This window comes from Chelon labrosus (assembly GCF_963514085.1).
Source record: "Chelon labrosus genome assembly, chromosome: 8".
Taxonomy (NCBI): Eukaryota; Metazoa; Chordata; class Actinopteri; order Mugiliformes; family Mugilidae; genus Chelon; species Chelon labrosus.
The window spans coordinates 18,913,963-18,935,853 of NC_140358.1; the positions used below are offsets into that span (position 1 = coordinate 18,913,963).

A 21,891-nucleotide genomic window follows, 5' to 3' on the forward strand; every position below is an offset into this window, starting at 1 on the left:
TCCCTGGTGTTAAATGTCACTTTCACAATGTGGATCCACCAAACTACCCATCCTCATGTTCTCCTTACACTTCAATCTTTAAATCAAGTTGATATTTAAGACTGGATAGCTTTTTTATTATCGTTATTATTATACATCTACAGGATGAAAGTGACAGTAAATGTGTTGTGCTTGTAATATAGATACTTTTTGCAGTGCAGTAGAAATGAATGGATGTCTATGAAAAGCTGTGCGTCTCTCCGGGGACCTGTGTGTGCGCACTGAAGGTGCACACTGCAAGAAAAAAAATTTTTTTATAAAAAATACTCATCCTGCAGGTCATTAGTCAGGTAATGAGTGAGAAAGTGTCCATCTTATTTTTCAGAGGTGACATCTTCCAGTATAGGGTGAGATATTTTCACTTTGTTTCCATGTGCAAATCTGCCTTTTGTGATCCATATATGTCATTTTTCCTTTATGAGTATCGTGCGCTACACAGGTTTCTTGATTTTTTGACACTTGTTTTTCTTTCAAAAGACAGAAATTTTCCACTTTGGAGGAAACAAGTGAAGTGATCTCACCGCACTGTCAGTGGGAAGGGTTTTGGAAATTGACGCTGAGACGCAACAGCTTTTCAAGACTGGCTTATTTTTTTCAGCGCGGCCGACGCTGAAGTCATTCTCCGTCTCATACAGCAGCAACCGAGGACGAGGGAGCATCGGCAGAGAGAAAGAGAGAGAGAGAGAGGGGGAGAGAAGCGAAGAGAGAGAAAGGTGCCTCCTTCTCGCCATTGCGATAATTGTCTCGCTGTTGAATCGATGTCGGTGCAAACGCGGCTCTAACGGGAGGCGACGGGAGCGACGGAGAAGCCGGGGATTTAACTTCACACACGGACAAACATATGTTTGGATTTCGGTTCTTTTCCCCTTCGCCAATGCAAAAGGAAATATGCAGCGAAGCCTCACCATCCTCTACACCAGTTTACTGGGGATGTGCTTGGGTTCAAGCTCAAGTTTTCCAAGTAACATCAATATAGGTGAGCATGGCGCACAGATCTTTTGTCTCAGCACCGACACCTTTAATTCAACTTTAGCCCTTGTGTCTTTTATTATTATTAATATTTTTTTTTTAGTTGCGCGTTTCTCCTCTTTCCAGCACACTGTGTCTAACATTAACTCCTGATCCTTTGCTGCTCAACAGGAGGATTGTTCCCAACCGAATCGCACGAATATGAGGTTTTTCGGTTCGCCCTCTCTCACCACCAGGACATCCCCAAACTGGTGCCGCAGGTGGATATGGTCAAAATGGGGAACAGCTTCTCCATGACATATGCCTGTAAGTGTTACCTCTCTGGAAACAGATCATGCTCGCTGGAATTTGCCCTGTTCTGTCTGCTCAGCCTGCTCCCCTGCCTTTCAATCTGTTGATCGACTTTGCAAAGAGCGCTTAGAACTCCAAGGGTAAAGGGAAAAGCCTGTGTAGGCTGTAATCGCACACATTATAGGCCTGCTGCAAAGCGTGTGTTAGTAGGTTATCTTATTAACTGTTGCGTGGGACCGCGAAGGACTTATTTTCCTCTGCATGATTGCAGCGTGGTTTGCGCTCCGAGGAAGCCACGGGGATTTAAAACCAACCTCTGCAGCAGCAGCAGCAGCAGCAGTGGTAGACATCCTACAGTCATGTAACATGAGGTTTTGCAGATTTGTGACTTTTAAAAGGGAATGACTGCTCACAGCGCGCCTTGCCTTCTTTATAACGACGTGGCAAACAAAGAAGCGCAGCGCAGGCGATGCGAACAAAGAAGGAAAAGAAAAACGAATCAAAACGCATTTCTAATTAGGCACCGACCATAAATCCGATTATCTTTTCCTGGCAGAACACGCATCATTAAACCTCTCACCGAAAACCTTTACTACGCACACATGCATGCGCAAAATAAACGTTTCAACTTTTAGGACTTGAGCCTGCTCTTGCAGATTTTTTATGAATATGAATGCACAGCAGACAGACCTGAGGTTATCTTCAATAATTCATCTCTGTCGTTTAAAATGAGGCTAATATCAAGTTGGCAATACCATGCAAGATCTACGGTCAGCATGGACATTTAAAAGTCCTGCTTCCTGAGTCCTTGTCCAAGCAGTGGTGATCCCATTCTCCCGTGGGTGATAATGTGTGTCATTGTGCCAGCCAAACAATAGTTCCATGCCTGAGCTTGACAAAAGAAACGCCAGTCTAAATTGTTTCTTCTTCCTTAACCCTGCACTTATCCCTCCTTTGTATCCTGAAAAGATTCTGCCGCCCTTCAAGCTTTTCAGCCGTGTTTTTTTCCCTCATTCAAACCCGGGCTCCTCTGAATTCGCCTGTGGCTCACTCGTGTTCGCCGTGGTGAAGTCACACGCTTCCAGGAGATGCCCTTTGTGACAACTGTGTCTGCCTGTGTCTCTGCCAGGTGTGTGACACTGTCTCGGTGACAGACATCTGATTGCTGCTTTCAGACGACGCTTGGTGCGTTTTCCACTTTGAAACCTCCCTGGAATTTCCATTTCCTCTGGCGTGCACGCAGTCAGCGATATAAACAAAGGAGGAGAGGGTGCAGTTTTACGGAGGCACATAATACGAGCCGTAATGGCGTTCTGACTCAGAGTTTTAATGTAATGTGTTAGTAGCAGTTCTTATGAGATTCAGTTATGAGCCTAGAATTGAATTGGAGATAAGGCATTACGTGCAACAGCACTCATGTAGATTTATAGTCGCTCAGCGTTGGCTGCTACTGAGTGTTCAACACTACCAATAAAAGCAAATGCACCTTTATCCATGCAGAAATATATTACACTGCTGTCTCTAGGATGACGCACTTTATGAAGTATATCCTATCTGGGGACGTCTTCAAAAATACAACCCGGGCTGCGGAAAATATCTGAAAACCTGTGAAGTCCCCCGAGCGGCCGACACCTCAACCATCACCCACCCAAGCCCTCAGCCATTTAGGCCAGAGAGCCAGCCAGAGCTGTGTAATGAAATGTAAACACACCGAGATGCCCTCATTACAGAGACTGTCCTCTGCTCGGAAAGGGAGTGTGATGAGAATATGAGGGGCACGCTGCTGGTGAATGTTTGGAGGGATTTCTCTAGTGGATCTAACATTGAGCCTGTATCTGCAGGGAGGTGGGTGGTGGTGGTGGTGGTAGTAGTAGTGGTGGTGGTGGTGCATTAATATCTTCATCACAGCGTGCAGCCAGTGGAGAGGCAGCAGCATATACAGTACAATCTTGGGCAAGAACTCAAATGGCTAGCATGGCAACCTTTCTTTAAATTGCTTTTTTTTCTGTCTTAACTGGTAGAATTTGTTTAAAAGGCCATTTAAAAAAGGGTAAAAGTAGATTTTTGTGGACAGTTGTGCCTCAAACACCTTGATCAAATAACATCAAACGTCCTGATCTAAAGAGTTCGCAGGGAGCCGTTTGAAAATGATTCCTCCACCCTATACTCAGGTTTTGCTACATCCGTTCACTGTCAGCTCTGCAGATTTTCCCTCGTGCGCTCCTTTATCCAGTCACCCTTCACGTGTGCAAATTTGACATCTTTTTTTTTTTTTTTTTTTCCACCCTCCCCACCCTCGTGTCACGCGCATCACCGCGGTCCGTGGGTACGATGGTGAGCTACAAGCGTGTCAGAAAGATTCACCGCGCCGGGAGATGACGAAAATGAAAATGACACCTCTTCCTGCTGCGTGTCACTTGTTCTAAAAGAATATTTGGATGTGGAGGCTATGGAGACGTGTTTGTTAGGACAAAAAGAAAAAAAAAGAAGAAGAAGAAGACGAAGGGCCCTAGGGTTTCTTGAGTATAATGAGTCAGATGAGAATAGCAGCCTATTCCTGGATTTCTGTTTTCACATGCCTGTCTGCATCTGGGGGACCTTTCCTTTCTGGCATGTGTGTAGGAGGTCTTGAGTGAGCGACAGTTCACCTCTGCAAGTGCGCGCGCACGCGGGCGAGCGAGCGAGCGAGTGTGGGAACGTGCCCGGGGCTCTCGGGGGTCCACGAGTGTGAAAAGCAGCAGCGTGAATGGGCCCTTGTGCTCGGGGATGAATGGAGCTCCGGATGAGGGGTTGATACTCATCAGCTGGCTCTTGTGACCGGCCACTTCCTCCAGGAGCAAGTCCTCCCACCACACATACACACACAAACACATGCGCACCCTTTGCTGGCACCTGCCTAAAGGGCAGTAGAATAGGGACGAGTGACTCGGGGGGCATGTTGGGTGAAGTAGGGCAAAGGTGAAAGAGAACTGAGGAGAACCGTAATAGACGAAGACAATGAATAGTTGATGTGATTCATTTTATTTCCCTCCCGTGGAGTCACCACGATGATGACGGCTACACTGTCAACATAATGTGAGACGGGTTGTAGTAATTTGCTCGTGTTTTCTTACTTTGTCAGACAAAACATTGTAAAAAAAGTGGGACAATTTGCATTTTTCTTCCATAGATCCTAGCTGCTTTTCTATACGTGCTTGTGTTTTCAGAACAAGTGCTTCCCGGACTGGTTCATTTTACACGTTTCCACTGGTTAAAAATAGCTGCCAGGGATGTTATGCATACAAGAGCAATATTAGTCACTGTTCCCCTTCAGTTAGATATCACATTACCATAATCTGCTATTGACTTGGTGTATAATGCGGACGTCACTGATTCACCAGCGTCATGTCAAACCCCCTGCAGGCTCACGACTATATCATCTTCTCTTCCCTTTGATGTCCTACGTGTGCCTTAGATTTAAGCTTTGGCTATTTTCGGTGGTTGGAAGAAAAGGGAAAAAAAAAGAAATCGGTGTGCAGAATATGGCACTCAGCAACCAAAGTGTAACCAGATGTGCGTTCAGCTTCGCGAATCACTAGTTTGATTTTGTGTCCGGTGCGGCCGTTCCGATAATAAACCTTTCATTAAGACTAATTAGTGTTCATGGAAAAGGCGATTCACGCTGTCGCCGCTCTGATGTAGGCTGCAGTATTTCTCCGGTTCTCTGAGGGTCAGTTAAAGAGTAGTGGAAGAGGATCCAGGAGGCAGCGATGATCAATGAACCGAGCAAGCCGATCGATAGAGCGGGGCTGGGGGTTGGGGGGGGGGGGGCGGCGTGCTCTTCCCCGCGGGACGACAGATACGAATTACTGTCGGGTGATGGGATGTATGTGGGTCTGTGTCACAGAGTGAGTGTGCAGGTAGAGGTCAAGTCCAGGGGTGGTCGAACGGTGGAGGTAAATCAAGTTTTGTGTTGTTAGGAATAGACTGTAATATAATTGAGCTCCACTATCAGTTGTGTGTAAACATTATTAATGTCCTAGCATGCCATTCGGTGTATTTATTGTTGTACGCCTGCGGTCATATTCACCATTTTACACGCCCCGCACGTCGCAAAGCAACAGGATGTAGATAATCAGGAGATACGGAGCACAGCAAGACGGCGCTTTGTAGTTTGGACATCCCCAAAAAAGAAAAGGACCATTGGGAAAGAAAGCTGGATTCAGTTCAGTACATGTGTGGATGACTTTTTTCCACGTAATCCAACGAGAAAAGTGCTTCACGTTCTGAATCCCTGATTCAAATTTGACCAAATTTGATGTAATCTTTCAGTTGCAGTCACTTTGAGGCTTGATGCAAAACCAAACAAAGAAATGTCAGCTTGGGACCCATCATGCGTCTCTACGTTGGCGAGTCATGAGCAGGTCAGCCGCTGATGGAAATTATTTTACCAAGCTTTAGACGCCGGGGGCACTGAATTTTCCGAAACTCTTCCTGCCGATCTCGGCAACACCTGGAGGGAAATTTGGCACGAACAGTCGCTTTGACTCAAGGATGAAGTGATCGTAATTTGACAGCGAAAGTTCACTTTGACCTTACAAAACCCATTTTTGGCTATTCTTGATAATTATGACTACATATTTTATAAATCTTTACAAGTCTTTAGGGATAGAATATTGAAGTGATGATGTTTTATATCTAAAAGGTCAGAGGTCAACTTCATTGTGACATGTGGACGTTTGAGGCTGCACAGACGAGGATGGTAACTGAAATTTGACTGGTCCCTACTGAAACACTTTAAATAACTCACTGACCTTTTTGGGAATCCTGCCCCCCCCACCTCATATTAGGACGCGCTCTCATATATAACCCTGGCTCATCATTTCTTTGCTGTCTGTGAAATAACCTTTAACATGCACTAAAAAAAAAAACAGTCGCCTTAATGCTATGTTATTCTCATGTCCCTCAGCACTTACCTGGCTCAGGTTTTCCCTCATCAGGATCATGGTCTGACTACCGAATGGCGAAGAGTGCGAAGAGCTGCTTTGTGAAATTTCATGGTCGCACACTTGCGCTCACACACAATAGCTAACATGAGACAGCGCTTGAGCAGATGCATTTAATGTATTATTCAATGCAGCACATCCAAAGCTATCGCTCCACGGAGTTATAAGCATAAATATGTAATAATATCCCGGGCAGAATAAAGGGAATGGAGCTGACTCTGTTAGGCGCTGTAATGCTTAAAATACTCGGCTTTCTATAGGATCTGTCTGGAGAAAGTAAAAAAGAAATTATTCTGCATGAGATTTTTTTTGCTTTTTGTATTTCTTTCCATACAGCCCTTTTGTGTGTCTCTTTCTGACCTCCAGGTGCAAAGAACACCCCAGGACGGAGCTCCTCAGGTGCGGTGAAAGCGTTAAGTGGAAGAGGATGGGAGCGGAGGAAGGGGGGGGGGGGGGGGGGGGGTGTAGGTTAAGCTGCAATTTCAGGCCTGGTGGCTGGTGTCAGTGAGGCTCTGGGGTGTTGTATTTTATTGTGTAGCTACTGTGTCAGTCATTGAGGTACAGCCGCGGTGACTGACTTCCACGGCGCATGCATGTTCAGAGGGATTACTTGCTGTTCAATACGTTATTGAAAAAGGCGGACGGATAGCAGATCACCGCTCCCCCCTGACTGTTTGAGACATGACAGTTATTTGTCAAGCAGAAAGCAAAGAGAATGGCGGCCGGAAAAAAAGATTAAAAAAAAGAAAAAAGAAACCGATGGTAGTTCTCTTGGGCGAGAGTCTGGCAGGTGCTGGTTTGATGAATGAGAAGGCTTGGGTTTTCTTCTTTTTTTCTTTTTTTTTTATGCTCCAGAGCGCCAGGGATAGGGAATGGCCCATAGCAATCAATGTAGATCAGCCAAAACTGCTCCCCGAGCAGCAGAGTGATAGAGTGTGAAGCAGAAGGGGGATAGAGATTGTTTCTCCGCGTGTTTGTGTTGCTTTGCGGAAGAAAACCAGCGAGGAAGGAAGAGAGAAATGGTTAGGGAAGACAAAATAAGCAACCTGTCATATCGCCATTTTTCTAAGAATCCCAGCTAATCCAATGGTCATCTGGTGTCTTCAGGTTTGGGAATTCGGTTGTGAGGACAAAAACACACATTACTGAAGACTTTGCCCACTCCGTTTCCATTTGCTCTGCTTGATGTATTTCTAAGCCAAATCCTCCTCTACATTCATACAAGTATTTAAACCAAATCTGCCGTCTCTGGAGGTAGCGGCAGCGGTGTCGTGGAGGTCTGAGCTGAGACGCGCGGGGCCGGCAATTAGACGACAACGCGTTTTGGGGGGGGGGGACCAGGATTTGTGTGCTTGCGGGGTGGAGGGACGAGCGCCTGACGATGGCAGCTGTCATGTTTTCGCGGCAAAGACAGAAGCGGAGTCCCTCTTTTGTCACGCGGTACATCTCGAGAGCTTCTGTGTACTTTAATGAGGAACAAAGCCTACAAGCACATTAAACAGTGTGACACGGTGCGACTGCTCGAGCGGTGACAGCACGAGACTGCGGTTGGTTGTCATCGACGTGCCTGCGCAGATGCTCGCGGTACTAAATGACTGACTTTGCCCTCGCAGCAGACCTGCAGCAGTTGCTGACAGTCAGGAGGAGCAAGCAAGACAACAAACAGAACATTAAAAAATAAATAGCTCAGGAGTGTGGCTCCGCAGTAAGACAGCATACACAATAAGATTAGTGACTACCACCAAAGATCTGTGCCTAAGTGTGGAGTCTATTCTTTTATACCTGTAGCACGCCGGGCTCGGCAAATCTTTACCGAAATATCAGTAACGTTGTTGGTGATATTTAGCTAATGTCTAAATCTGTCGGCATTACTGGAGAATTTAATGGTCACTACCAGAACCACTGATATTTTAAAATTCTTGATACCAAATTGGAAATAAAAAGCAATTAAGTGAATGTATTTTGACATGGCTTCTTAATATTCTTACACAACAACCTAATAACGTTATACTAATGCTGAAACAAGCTACTGTTTGTTGCATGGTGAGGCATTGCCAGAACAGTTTCAAAATAACTGAAACTACTTTGCCTTGAATTCTCTGTACAGGTTGGGATGCCTCTCTTTGATTGCAAGCAAATGGGTTTCCTTCTTTCAGTCAAAATTCCCTGTGACGTACCGATGCGTCGGTCGGGAGTGAGCTGACTCCTTCACGTGACCGATGGCGGCTGGTGCAACATAGTCGTATTAATTAAAAAAAGTTTTGGGAGTTGGAGAGGCTGCCTCTTATTCCCGAGTTGTGTTATAGATTTACCACCGATCAGCCACAACATTAAAACCACTGACCTTTTGGACCTGGCATTCGTGTGGATGCTACTTAGACATGTACCAGGCCCCAGACACCCCATAGCGATGACGCTCCTTGACGGCAGCAGCCATCCCCAGCAGGATGCAGCCTGACACAACATGAAAAACCGCACAAGGTGTTGACCTGGCCTCCAAATTCACTAGATCCCGAACTGACAAAGTATCTGTGGGATGATCCACAGAGGCCCCTCCCCTCAACCCATAGGACCCAAAGGCCTCCACTAACAACATCCTATTACCAGACACCACAGGACACCCTCAGAAGGTCCATGTCCACTCTCTGACGAGTCACAACTGTTTTGGAGGCATAAGGAAGACCTACACAATATTAGTCATAATGTTATGCCTGATTGGTGTATGTCACTAAAACGAGCAAGATTTAACAAAAGTGTGGGACACAGATTTCACATTTTCCTCTTTTTTAATTAATTGACTAATAACAATAACAATAGTCCCCGGCAGCGTTCATGACTTTTGTTCAGGTCTACAATGAATACTTTTATTTCCCAGCGGCTCGGCTGGAGTTTATCGAAGGCACTTTTTAATTCATACAAAGCTTCCTAATGAATTAGCATGCAGGCTATGTGTTGGCTCCTCTGGCCCCACACATCCGCCTCCATCACGTCTTCTGTCAGAGAAATGAAAGCGCGTGAGCGGGGCCGTCCCTCTGCACCTGTCGACACCGATACACAGATGGGGAGATAATTGCGAGGGGATGATTGTTAAGGAGATAATTGGAGTTTCCATACCCCCTGACAGGAGCTGGTCTGGGCTTCGTTTCTGACCCGTTGCCCAGGTAAGCATTTATTCTGCAGGCGGCGGGGCTCCGCGGCAAAGCAGATTGGGAGCGTGGTGGGAAACAGTGAGGAGTGGAGACAATGGCTTAACATGAGAGGGTTAGAGAGTGAGACACGAGAGCAGAGGGAGAGAGAGATATTTGGAGCTGAGGGGAGTGCTCTCACACCCTCGATTACCCATTTAATGAGGCGATACGGTGCCATTGTTTTATTACTTGGAGGAAATAGGAGAGATCTAGATTTCACTGTGTGGTCCCCGTGTTTCCCACTGCTAGGCTGGCATCTGTTCTCTTTGTTCGCAGCGCTCTCCCTATCATCTCCTCTCGCAGCGCTAATGTGTCTGTTTCTTCGCCTTCTGTCGCCTACATTTTCGAGACTCACTTGCTTTTTTGGCTCGTGCTTATTAACCTTCCATTACCCCCTTTTCATCTCACGGAATCTCCCATGAGCGTCCGACGCTCCCTGGTTGACAATCTAAGAACTGTTTGGCTGGTCAGCTGCTCTGATCAGTGCTATTTCCTAGAAGCTTGAGAGTCAGGTGTCTTCCTGCTTGCCTGCCGTCACTCTCAGCTTTCTTCATCATTCTCCCTTCTATCACTTTTCTTTTTCTCCTCTCTCTTCTCTTCTCTCTCCTCTTTTTTGGGCACTCAACAGGAAACAACAGTGACATAAACACAGTTTTATTGCTCCTGCACGGGCAGTAAATCTCACTTGAGCTTGAGGAGCTAAAGCTGTTTATCCCGGGGAACAGCGAGCGCACCTCTCCGCCGCGCAACACTCCACGGGGCATATGGGGTACTCCAGAGAGATGGGGAGGCGGTGAAGCAAATCTCAACCCCTTCCCGAAACCTCTAAAGCCCTGTTTTGCTTCTCTTGACGCGGCATCTGCATTCGCTTGCCTGAATATGCACGGATGAAGAGATCTCCTCCCAGCCCACTTACACATTACCACTTGACGTATTGTCGTGGCGTGAATCATTTTCTCCACAACAGATTTCAAGTTTTTTTCGAGCTGGAGATCCCGGAGAGAACCTCTCTCGCGGTAAAAACCCTCCTACTCAGTCATGTCTGGAGACTTTCATGCAGATTGTGGTCGGTGCTGCGTTGCGGTCCCTTGGGCCCCTGTCCTCTGAACAGAAGGAGATTGATTGCGCCGTGTGAGTCATGCTGTGTTGGAGGGCTCACGGAGTAGGCCACCCCCGCCCTTCACCTGAGGGATTCTTCACAAGAGCACAACAGCTGTGTGTGAGACGCTGACTTGTCAAAACCCCTGAGACTTTCTTTTTTTTGTGTTATTGAGAAGGGTGCTGAGGTGGGCGCACGGAGCGTCTGCAACCACAGACGGAAAGCTGGATGCTTTTACATGTGTGCGAGTGAACTATTTATTGACTACTTTCGCCCAGCCTTTCATTAGCATAGCTGATTAGCTCTCCAGAAGACGGATGGGACCACAGGGACCACAACATGCTCTGTGTTTTTATTACACACATTATATGACAGTTATTAGCCACGGGTGGCTGAGTGGAACATAACGGCGTGCGTCTTCCAGTGTCTGGTGTCAGATGTGTTTATCTCCCCTCAAAGTGCTCTGTGGTTGATTGAGTGACCCTTCACCCTTGTGGAGGTGGGATATATTACTGCTTAATGTGACAGCAGCAACAGCCCTGCTACTCCCGCCACTATCATCTTTCAAGATGCATTACACAAAATACAGACAACATAGAGTAGCTTGTGATTATCAGTCTTACGAAGCTAAGCGAAGGAACTGTGAGCCAGTGAATATGAATACTTGCTTTTGTATTCATTGTATTGTATTTGGGTATTTTGGAGGGACTCTTAAGGCTTCATTATTAGATCTGACTGCAAGAATATAGCGGGAAACATCTCCCCAGTGCTCTATCCCCTGTTGGCTCATACCTGCAGTAGCTAACCTAATCATCTATATGGATTGTTTTGCAGCACGTGGAGGGATTTTGTGGTTTAATCTTTTAGTGTGGGTAGATATGCGACTAAAGCCAATAAAGCATTTCGCGTTACTTTCAAAAACATTATACCTTCACTACTAAAACGCGGCATTAAAAAGTTGGCGAGTGCAGTGGTTAAGAACGTAGGAAAGATTAAAGAATAAAGTTTCTCGTAGTATAGTAGACCTGGGACGCTTAATTAAAGTTAATTAGCTCAATAGAAAGTTTATCACTGGTGATTAGCACTAAAGAGAAAGACCATCTGAGATAGATAGCAGTGTGCATTTTATGGCTGGGTCATAAAAAGTAAATTAAATTATTCTTAACCTATTTTTAGGCTGAATGGCTAGACACAATATATAGCTTGATGTTTTCTGCAAAGTGGAGTCAAGCACTTTTATAAAACAGGAAACAAAGTACAACCCGACCCTGTTTGAACATGTACACCCTCATAACATGAGAGAAATTACATGAAACTAATAGCAGATAATAAATAAACATAGGCCAAGTAAGAATTCACTTTTGGGGGTGGGTGGCACGGTGTGTGACCCGACGTGCACGCAGAGAATCATGCAGGTTAGAGGGGGAGCGGCTAACCCAGGTTATTTTTTCGTAGCCACAGTTTACCGGTGTTCCTAAATATCTCGCTCGCAGGCTATCTGCATGCAGACGGAGATGGAGGGTCTGAGATGGGAGAGATGTGAGCATGGCGCGGCTTGATGACTGAAAAAAGGTTAATATTGATTAATATAAATGATATTTACTTTTGAAAATAGTGCAGTTTTAAAAAAAAAATAAAAAGTCAATGAAACACCTAGCTCTAGTGCTTGTATTTGATCAGGATAGGTGAATATTTTTAAATAAATACGTACGAGCTGTCCCCTAGGCAACCAGAATATGGCAATATTTCTGTCTTGACTTGAGCGATGGACTGACTGACCAGCAGACTGCCATCCCCTGATGTTGCCACCATCTTGTGGTGGCAACATCACAAGATGGTGGCATCTTTCGTCTTTATAACGTCAAGATGTCTTAAATATCTTATTTAGTTTTTTTACTTTTTTACATTTGGTTGGGAAAAACAAGCCTTACCTTGCTGTCATATTGAGCTGTGATAGATTGCGACGTTTTATCGGTTAAACGATTAACTGAAGTTGTCAATTAGAGTGAAAAAAACATGAGTTGCAACCTTTTTATAGAGTGTCTTGGTTGTTGTTTTTTTAACCCGTATTGACTTAAAAAGACAGCTGCCGTGTTGTGGAGTGTAAAGGTGACATTGGACGCATGTTATAAACCTGGGTGTAGCTGTGGGATCGAGGCTCACTGTATGAAGTTGGTGTGTGACTCTGGGATCCAATCTAGAGGGGTTATGCTGAGGTAGTGGGAAGCTGGCTTGGATTTAGAAGCTCACTGTTCACAGCCTTTCTCCTGTGATGTCCAGAGGAGGAGAAAAACAACAGGTTTTTCTGCCTTTGGAAGATTTTCCATATCTTTGGAGTTTCACAGTGAATAACACACAGAATAGAGAACTGCATGCGGTAGATCAGTGGATAAGATGAGCAGCTTCACCGGATGTCCTATTTTGTGGAGTCACCTGGCAGTCCTCAGTAGCGGGGCTCTATCATGAAGAAATATCTTTATGGATGACTGAATAAGAACCCTCCAATCAGTATGTCCCCTCCAGCTGAACCTGGCTTCCTGCTGCTGTGAAATTCCCTCTGTACCTCTGACCTTAATGTTTCACGGAATAATAACATGCAAGTCCCAGGGGAGGAAAATAGTAGAAAACTAGTGCTCCACGTGTGAGTGTGTGTTTTTGGAGGCCATATCAAAATGTGTGTTTTTAGTTGTTTTTTTTTCCATGTGGTCCCTGTAAAACCTTTGAGACCAGACTTCATCTGTTACCAATTCTGCATCAGAAACCTTCCTCGTATTGATTCTCGCGAACCTGGTCGTGTGAACCTCTAAAAATACATTGTGTGCGTGTTCTTGGCACAATTCAATTCAGCTGCATTGATTTTCTTTTGTCATGTCAAGCAAAGCAGAACTATTGAAAAAAAGATCACATACGCCCACACAAAGGAGCAGCTCTGTATTGCTGCAGTCCTGTACACAGGTTTGTGAGCAGCTCATGTGGCGGAAGCTGAAGGGCACCTTGACACCTTTGACTTATACGTCCGTTTGCCAATATATCTGGAAAATAAGGACCTCTGATTACATATATAAATATATAAACATCAGTTAAATGGACTTACTTGGCTGTCAACAGTTCCTTGTCGAACATAAATTTATAAAATGCTTTGTTTTATTTAATCGCCATCTATCAAACACGTTTAAGGTCTTTTACCCATCAAAGCTTAAAAAATGCTGTTTGATATTTCAAAATGCTGCGTTTAGATGTTGAATCAGGTTTCAAACTAAAGCATTTATGGCCGGTGTGAAGGATGCCGCGTTGCTTTGCTAACACCCCCCCTCCCTCCCTCCCCAGTAGCCCTCTCATCATCCGCAACTTCAGATGCTGGAGCAACTGTCACAAACATGCCCTCTTTGTGCAGCCGGCACAGACACGTCTGTCATTTGATATTTGGCTCATGCTAAGCTGAGGAACAGCTGCAGGGCACAGGAAACGGAGAACAGGGAAGACGTGAGTTGTGTGAGTTGCTTCTGACAGCTCCTCCTGTTGTGTGAGTATCACACCTACCCCCCCGCCCTCCCTTTAGGATCAGAGCCTTTCTCTCTCTTTTTTTTCCTGAGGCCCAAAACTCTTTGGCCACAACAAATGCAAATCACCTTGTTGTTCATTCATAGGAAAAGTTTAGAAAGGGTGAAAATTTCCATTTCGGGAGACAGTTTCGGTGAGCTTCCCTGCATCTCAATGCATATACCAAAGATTTGTGTTTCTGACTTTTGGAAATTATTATGGTAATGGCATGAGCTGGGAAAATTCAGAATTCTGGTTTAGTAAGAGGAAAGTTTAACTGCCCTAGTATTAAGGTCTAGGTAAAAACAGAATCGCAAGGGCATCAGTTAAAGATTCTGAAGCTAGGGTTATTTTAGTAACCAAGCAAAAATGATAATGAGCTTTTAAATCAGGGCCACCACAGTCATGTCTCAGATTCTTAGGCCGCAAACATCCTTTAAAATCATGCAAAATACTTCTTGGGTATCACCTCTTACTTCTGTTTTTCTCCATAAAAGTGTGATGCAGAGGAACTGTGCAGCAGTTCTCCCATTTTTTTCACGGTTTTGCAAAGGCAAGTCGGTTTTGCAAATTTTCTAATTCCTTGAGGGGAGGCCTAATTATGACAAAATGTCCAAACACTCACAATTCCCACTCCGTCTTCCAAAAGTCCTTTAGCAGCTCAGAGCTACTGTAATCCGTGCCAGAGAGGCAGGCTGTTGCCCGGGCAACCTCAGTCCTGCCGCCATGGCAGCTGCAACTGTGGTGAGGAGATATGGAGTGCCAGGGTGGACAGGTGTTGCTGGGGTCTTCGAGATCACTTTAGGTCTCTCAGCCCTGCCCCCGGTGTCGTTACACATGTGGAGCAGCACTAACAAGCTGCTCGCACACAAACGCTCGCGATACGCCGCTGCTATCCGAACAGAGACTGCTGAGCCACACTCGTGTTCTGTGTCATGCTCGTGTGGTATTAGACGAGCGCGTGGTCGTCTGCCAGCTTGGAGCAGGAGGTCTTTGCCACATGGCTGCGTGTTTTTTTTTTTTTTGTTGTTTTTTTTCTTCTTTGTCAAACAAACATACTGCAGGTATGACAAATGACTCATATTCAGTGAAACATGGCAACCTGCTGTAGGGCAGGGTAATTGGACGCCGCACAAAAAGTCAAACAAGCTCTCATTACCTTTTGGAGCTGGGAGGACACCGGCAAAATTGGTCTTAGAAAATTGTGAGGGGGATATACTGTATAATGTGTGCTGGTGGGAAGCGGCAGCTGAGAGAGTGTCCATTTACGAGCAAGTGCGTTCGCAGACCATGAAGGAAAGATAGTTCTGTTACTGAGTCAGTGTGGCGAGGCGCAAAATGTCTATTTCAGGGCTTGCTTTAAGTAGGGTGAGTCACCGGGCTTTTGGAGCACTAGAGGCTACATATGTGTGTGTGTTCGTGTGTGTGCGTGCGCCCGCATGTGTTTTTATGTGTTTTTCCCCTCGCTCTCAGTTCCTCACTCTCCCTCTATCTCCGTCACGCACACGTGCCTGCCTGGAGGGTGCAGGTCTGTGGCAGGTTAGGCGTTTTGGGCGTGGGCCATCCTCTCTATGTCTTCCTCTCAGCTCCTAGCGGCGAGCTGGCCCTCGTGCGGGGACAGGCAGCGGCTTCAATCTGTTTGGTAAATACTGCGATAAGTAAGGCCCACCCGCCGCCGCAGCAGAAAATAGCCCAGGCCGGAGCGGCGAGAGCAAAGATAGCAAGCGCCGCTGAGAGCGCGGAGAGGATATACCTTCCGAAGAGAAGACTATGAATATAAATGAGCTGTTTTAAGATATTAGAGGGTGTGAAGGAAGGAAGAGTGACACAAAGACAATGAGAGAAAGAAAACTGGAGGGATGGAGGGAGAAAAGCTGAAGAGAGGTGGAAAACCGCCTCCTGCTGCCAGTATAATGTCAGTGGAACCCTGGGGATGCATTGATTAACCTCTCTGCTCCTAATCTGCCTTCACCTCCTCCACCTCTCACTGAAGGCAAAACACACACACTGGCGGTATACAAATGGACCAACAGACCAAGTTTGCATAAACAAGCTACAGAATACTCGATGATGACTCAGTGGAAGTCTGACCAGTGATGGATACTCTGTCTTTTTTTCCCACAGACGGTTTATTTGTGTATGTAGATGACAGCTGATTTCAGGATCGGTTTAGTCTGATGACTCTGTTTCAAATACAAATTTCTGGTATCAATTGATCTGACATTTATTTCGTGTAGTTCAATACATCTGACTCTCCTAGGCGAGTCAAAGGACATTTATTTGAAGTTAACACAGAATGTATGCACCATATAACAACAACAGGCAAGGATAAAACAAAAATAGTCATTAAATTTTAGTTTAGCAGATGGAAAGAATTTTTATATAATGCACACAACGGGTCACTTTTTGCTTCCAGTAGCACCTGAGCCTTCACGCTCAATGCCAATATTGTAACACCTCTAATATCCCCTCTCCTTTTTTTTTTTCTGCCTCGTCCGTTGCAGTTTGCTCCCAGTTCTCCAAAGGTGTGTACGCCATCATCGGCCTGTACGACAGGAAGACGGTGAACATGCTCATGTCCTTCTGCGGAGCGCTGCACGTCTGCTTTGTCACGCCGTCCTTCCCCATCGAGACGGCCAACCAGTTCGTCATCCAGCTGAGGCCCGAGCTCCAGGACGCTCTGGTGGGGGTCATCGACCACTACGGGTGGACCAAGTTTGTCTACATGTACAGTTCTGACTCAGGTAGGAGACTTGTTCCTCTGTTGTATGATTTCACATCAAACTGTATGTTTGTGCATTGCCACATAGTTACAAAAGAGTGAGACCTTGGAGTCTTGGGGTAGTGGGTACGCTTGGAGTGTACTTGAAAGGTGATTTCTAAAACATTGCTGTAATGGTTTTCAATTCATTACTTAAATAGCTGCTAGTTCATTCATTCATTCATCCATCCATCTTCGGTAACCTCTTGTCCTGTGAAGGGTCGGGGGGGGGGGGGGGGGGGGGGGGCTGGAGCCTATCCCAGCTGTCATCGGGCGAGAGGTGGGGTTAGCTACTAGTTTTAAATATAAAATCATGCTCATTCACCTTTTGAAGACAGTTTTCAAACTGGCCGGAGGAGTCTTTTTTGCTTCTGCGTATTCACACGTTTCCCGAAAAACCTGTATCCTAGACAGGCCGCCTTCCTCGCAAAAGGCCCAGTTTGCTCTGATTGGTCAGCTCCAAAGGGCTGAGTATGCACCACCAATACGTACTTAAAAAACAAAGTCCAATCTCCTTTTTATAGACTCACTATAACCTGGATAACTGAAAATCTTTGCCGACACCACACATACATGTTGAGAGTTCAGAGCGAGAGACGTAAGGGGGAGGGAGGGACAAAATTAGTTTACGCCCCCAAGTGCAGGATGAGTCATCAGCGTTTTTAAACCATTTATAGGAAATGACAAACTCTAAAATACCATGAAAAATAGCGACCAAAACACTTTCACGTCAGTGTCTTCCCAGACACTGTTAGTGATGTATAGTACGAGACATATTGTTCAAAAACACATCAAATTAGATTTCGTGGGCACTTTAAACTTTCATCATTGGTTGTATTTCCAAAAAGCAGCTCCACTCCAGTTCATGCACAAGAAGACAGTCAGAGCCAGCACCAGTCATTAAACCAACCGCTATTTGTCGTCCTCATATTGCCATGGTGACAGCAGTGGGGTCAATCGTAGCCATTGTGCAGCACCGAGCAGCCATCTGAACATTTATTTCAGACCACAGTCTTTGTACTGACGGAGAACACAGAAAAGAAACATTGAGCTGCAACGACTAGCAGATAAATCAGACAATGGAACAAAAGATTAAGCTTTTCGCTAAACAGTCGTCAGCAGTAAACCCATGTTGCCGCAGTTGCTTTGTCAGTGGTGTACCGAAAAAACAAAAAGTGCAGTGCGGAGGTGGATAAAAAAATAAAGTGGCGCACCTGTCAGCCCCTTGCTTCATCCTCTTCCTCTCCTAACAGCTACATTCCTTACTCATAATACCGTGTCATCTGTGCCAGGTGTTGTGGGATTTGGAGCATGACGACAATGGGCGTATTCTGCGTTTGCCCAAAAGCATGCACACTTTCTATGTATGTATATGTTGCACGTGTGGTGTTCGCAGATGCAAATTTGTTTTACGAGGGCTTACTTCTATCCGCTCGCGTTTTTGACTTGTGTTAGACAAATAAGCGGGTTTAAGTCGGCTTTAAAAGGCAGATGCCATTATGTGGCTTTGCGAAACACGCTATCAAGCAGTGACAGCGGAGATTTCACAGCACTCTCCAGAGCTGCTGATGGATGATGGCTGCATCGGCCGCACGCGTCCCTCAGATCTTCTTCTTCTTCTGTGATCCCTTCATTATCTGCGCACAAATTGTCGGGTTGTGCGCGTGTGCGTGCACGCGCAGGGTCAGCCCTGTGTGATTGAGTAGTGGGATGGTGCCAGTGGAATCCATATCAGTAGTCCTCTGTTGCCTGGATACTACGGTGCAGTCACCCTTCCTACGGGGTTATTTTAAGCCGTTAAGAAAAATCATACGGAGTTGTGAGGAATTTGTGCTGCGCGTGTGTGTGTATGTGTGTCTGTGTGTGCTTCCCCTACAACAACGACATAGACAAAATAAGTTGTCTAAGATCTTTCATTTCTATTCCGAAAAGTTTATATTAGCAATGTATTTATGTTACATTTTAATCTGTTATCTAAAGTGGACAAGGTAATACAAATATATCATATGCATTATCACTTTCCTGCCGTCTCGGGAGCTTTAATGTTTCCCCCATTTTCCCTATTAGCATCTGTCTTGCTCTCTTATAGCGCGGCATCTCATTTTTTTTTTTCTTTTTTTTCAAAAGCCAAGAATGGGAAAACAAATTTGATAGCCCATTAAACCTATCATAAACAATATTCAGGAAATGGATTCCCAAAGTGTTATTTTCTCTTCTCTCGATTGCCTGGTGCCCAGGTCTCCGTGTACTGCCTCCGGCCAGAAGGGTGCTTATGACAGCCAGATTCCATTATGATATTATTCTCTTCCAGGATGCCTTTGGAGGAGCATTTCTGCCTTGGCTAGTTGCTCCTTGTCAGGCTGGCTCTGATTTATGGCGGTGCATCAGTCGCATTTAAAAAAAAAAAAAAAACAGACGAGGATATTCAATGTAAACACGGTGAAAATAAAAAGAAAAGAAAGAAAGCAGGGAAGGAATAAAATATAGATGAAAAATGTGGAGATGTTCTAATAGTTCAGCCACAACTATAACATTAAAGTAAAATTGATTCAGGTCTCTTTGGAAAGCATTGCAGTACAGAGCATGATTTGCACAAACCGTCAGTGAGTCTCTGTGTTCTGGGCCGAAACAGTTGATGGGTTTGTAAATTTGAAGAAAATTCTGAGAAAAATCCCAGCAAGCCATCGCTACAAAACCAACATGACAACACAGAACAAATATAGGATGACGTTCCTGAGAGAAACACTGCGATGCAATTTAATACGGAGCAGCAGCAGAGTTGGCATTTGCTCGTAACCGTTGTAATTATTTGGGCAATATACCAGTGAAAACCACACCAGCGGAATACTGAATCGGCTTTGGGAGAACGTCCTGGAAATGCGACACTGCTTCACCGACTTTGCAGGGACGGCGTGCTGCATTCAGGAACAGAACAACAGGGCCGGTGGCTACAGGAGCCGTTTAGCTCAAGCCTGCAGAGCGCAACTGGCAGTTGGGTTGGATCGAGGTCAGATCACTTTGGCTCCAGAGTTCGGAATAGCGAACATGGAGAAATCCTCCCTGTCAAGAGCTGCGGTGTGGTTGTTTTGGTCTGTACCTGAGTGCAATTTACTGTGTTGGCACCAGCCCAAACAAACTAAACCAAGAGGTCAAACTGCGCTGCTGCTCTGATCAAACAGACTAAATGTTGCAGGTGGGAAAGCACCCTGCAACACTCGGTTTATCTCATCTTCACTGCCGCTGTATGCTCTGTAGAACCAAGGTTAATAAAAATATAATAAGTAATAAATGAACTTCTTTGCGGACTGCATGGTGCTGTCCATGGTGCTGAAACCTTTACCAGCTCCGTCGCTCGCCTCCAAGTCAGTTGACCTACTGATCTTGTGAACAAGCATGATTAATCTCCTTCCACGGCTACTGGTAAATCTGTCAGCACCAAGAACCACAATTATTCACTCATGAACAACTGTGACTAGAAACACCGAAGGTGCCGTGCCTAAATTCCCCCATGTAACTCTCCGGGAATGCTTTACGATCCCCTTTGGATCATTTCCACGAAACAGCCCCGCATATTTCAGGTTGTCTTCATTTATTTACACGCACTGTATTGTGGTCAGATACGGAGGTGAAACCCCATCCATCATTTTATTTCTTAACGACCTGGTTTCAAATAAGCAGCGTGAATTGCCCGGAGAGCAGCTGGCGTGCATTCTAATAAGGCCGAGCAATCATCCTTCAGACGCCGCGGCTGCATTTCTCATTCTTCTATTGACGGGGGCCTGTGTTGCTGCTGTTGTTGCTGTTGTTGCTGTTGTTGCTGCAGTGTGCCTGTGTGTATTTGCCCCCGAAATGAGCGTGAACACGATGCGTGCGCTCGCGGTGGCTGTGTTTGCTAGCTTACTGCAAGGAAAATCAAATCCAGCCACAGCATGTATTAGTTTACATTTCTAAATTTTGTAATTGCTATAATTCATTTGGGTAATGGCTGCCGGTCTGCCGTGGGTGAAATTGCTTTATTTACTCTGTGGAACAACCGCGGCTTCCAGCTTGAGAGGAATCTGATTGGTCTGCTGCCAGCAGCCAAGAAGCACAACAGTGAGTCAGATTGTAAATCAGTGCTCAAGATCAATGTGTTCCCTAATCGCCTTTTATTTCCCGTCTTAGCATGAGCCCGTAGCTCATTGGCTCCTCTACCTGTTTCTCCGTGATGCTCAAGTGCCTCGGCAGCGTATTGGTGACAGTGTAATTGAGTAGCGGCCCGCTGTAATTGGTGCTGGGAGGACATAAAGCTGGCTGGGAGTGTGCCGCCTTCGATGATGCACGGGCTGATTATTTGTTAGCATAAAAGTGGTGATTATTTAGCCCGGCGGTGTACGGGCGGCAAAAGCACACCTGTACATGTCAGTGTGCTTAATGGACTGTCCCGCTCGTTACACTTTATCACTGAGACTGCGGGGGAGATGCTGATGGATAAGCTTATCAGGCGGCGTTTGGGTTTCTGCACAGCTTCTGTTTGGTTCGCAGGTTCTTTTAATTCATCTTTCAGCTCATAATGTAACCGCGCAAAGTCTGAGATTAACCTGGGCATAATTCATGTCTCACGCCGCCTAATAAGATTTAGACACTCTCCTCAGGTTGATGAATACCATCCAGTCGTTCGTCATCTTTGCAGAACTTTCGTCGTGAGTTCCCAAGCGGTTAAAGTTAAAGCGGTTCAACCTGCGTTCTCTCCCCCAGGCCTGTCGGTGCTGCAGAAGGTCCTGGACACGGCCGCCGAGAGGAACTGGCAGGTGACCTCGGTCAATGTGGAGACCATGACGGAGGCCTCCTTCTTGAAGGTGTTCCAGGATTTGGACAAGAGGAAGGAGGGACAGATCATCATCGACTGTGAGACTGAAAGGCTCACTGGCATACTCAAAAAGGTAAAAACAGGCTTTTATGATGAAATTACATTATGCAATTATATTGCAACGTGTAGTGTAATCCCATCTTAAAAAATGCAACCTTAAAATAAAATAA

At 45.6% G+C, this 21,891-nt stretch overlaps 1 protein-coding gene across 1 annotated transcript in view; it reads left to right on the forward strand.

Annotated features, from left to right (window-relative positions):
• Positions 1–927: 927 nt before the first annotated feature.
• Positions 928–21,891, forward strand: part of gria1a (glutamate receptor, ionotropic, AMPA 1a) — a gene marked incomplete at its 5' end in the record, with an annotated part of 63,496 nt that continues 42,532 nt past the window's right edge. The window contains 4 exons of the mRNA XM_084550335.1: positions 928–1,015; positions 1,180–1,314; positions 16,616–16,855; positions 21,610–21,794. Coding sequence (XP_084406461.1) covers positions 928–1,015; positions 1,180–1,314; positions 16,616–16,855; positions 21,610–21,794 — 648 coding nt within the window. The remainder of the gene's footprint in view (positions 1,016–1,179; positions 1,315–16,615; positions 16,856–21,609; positions 21,795–21,891) is intronic.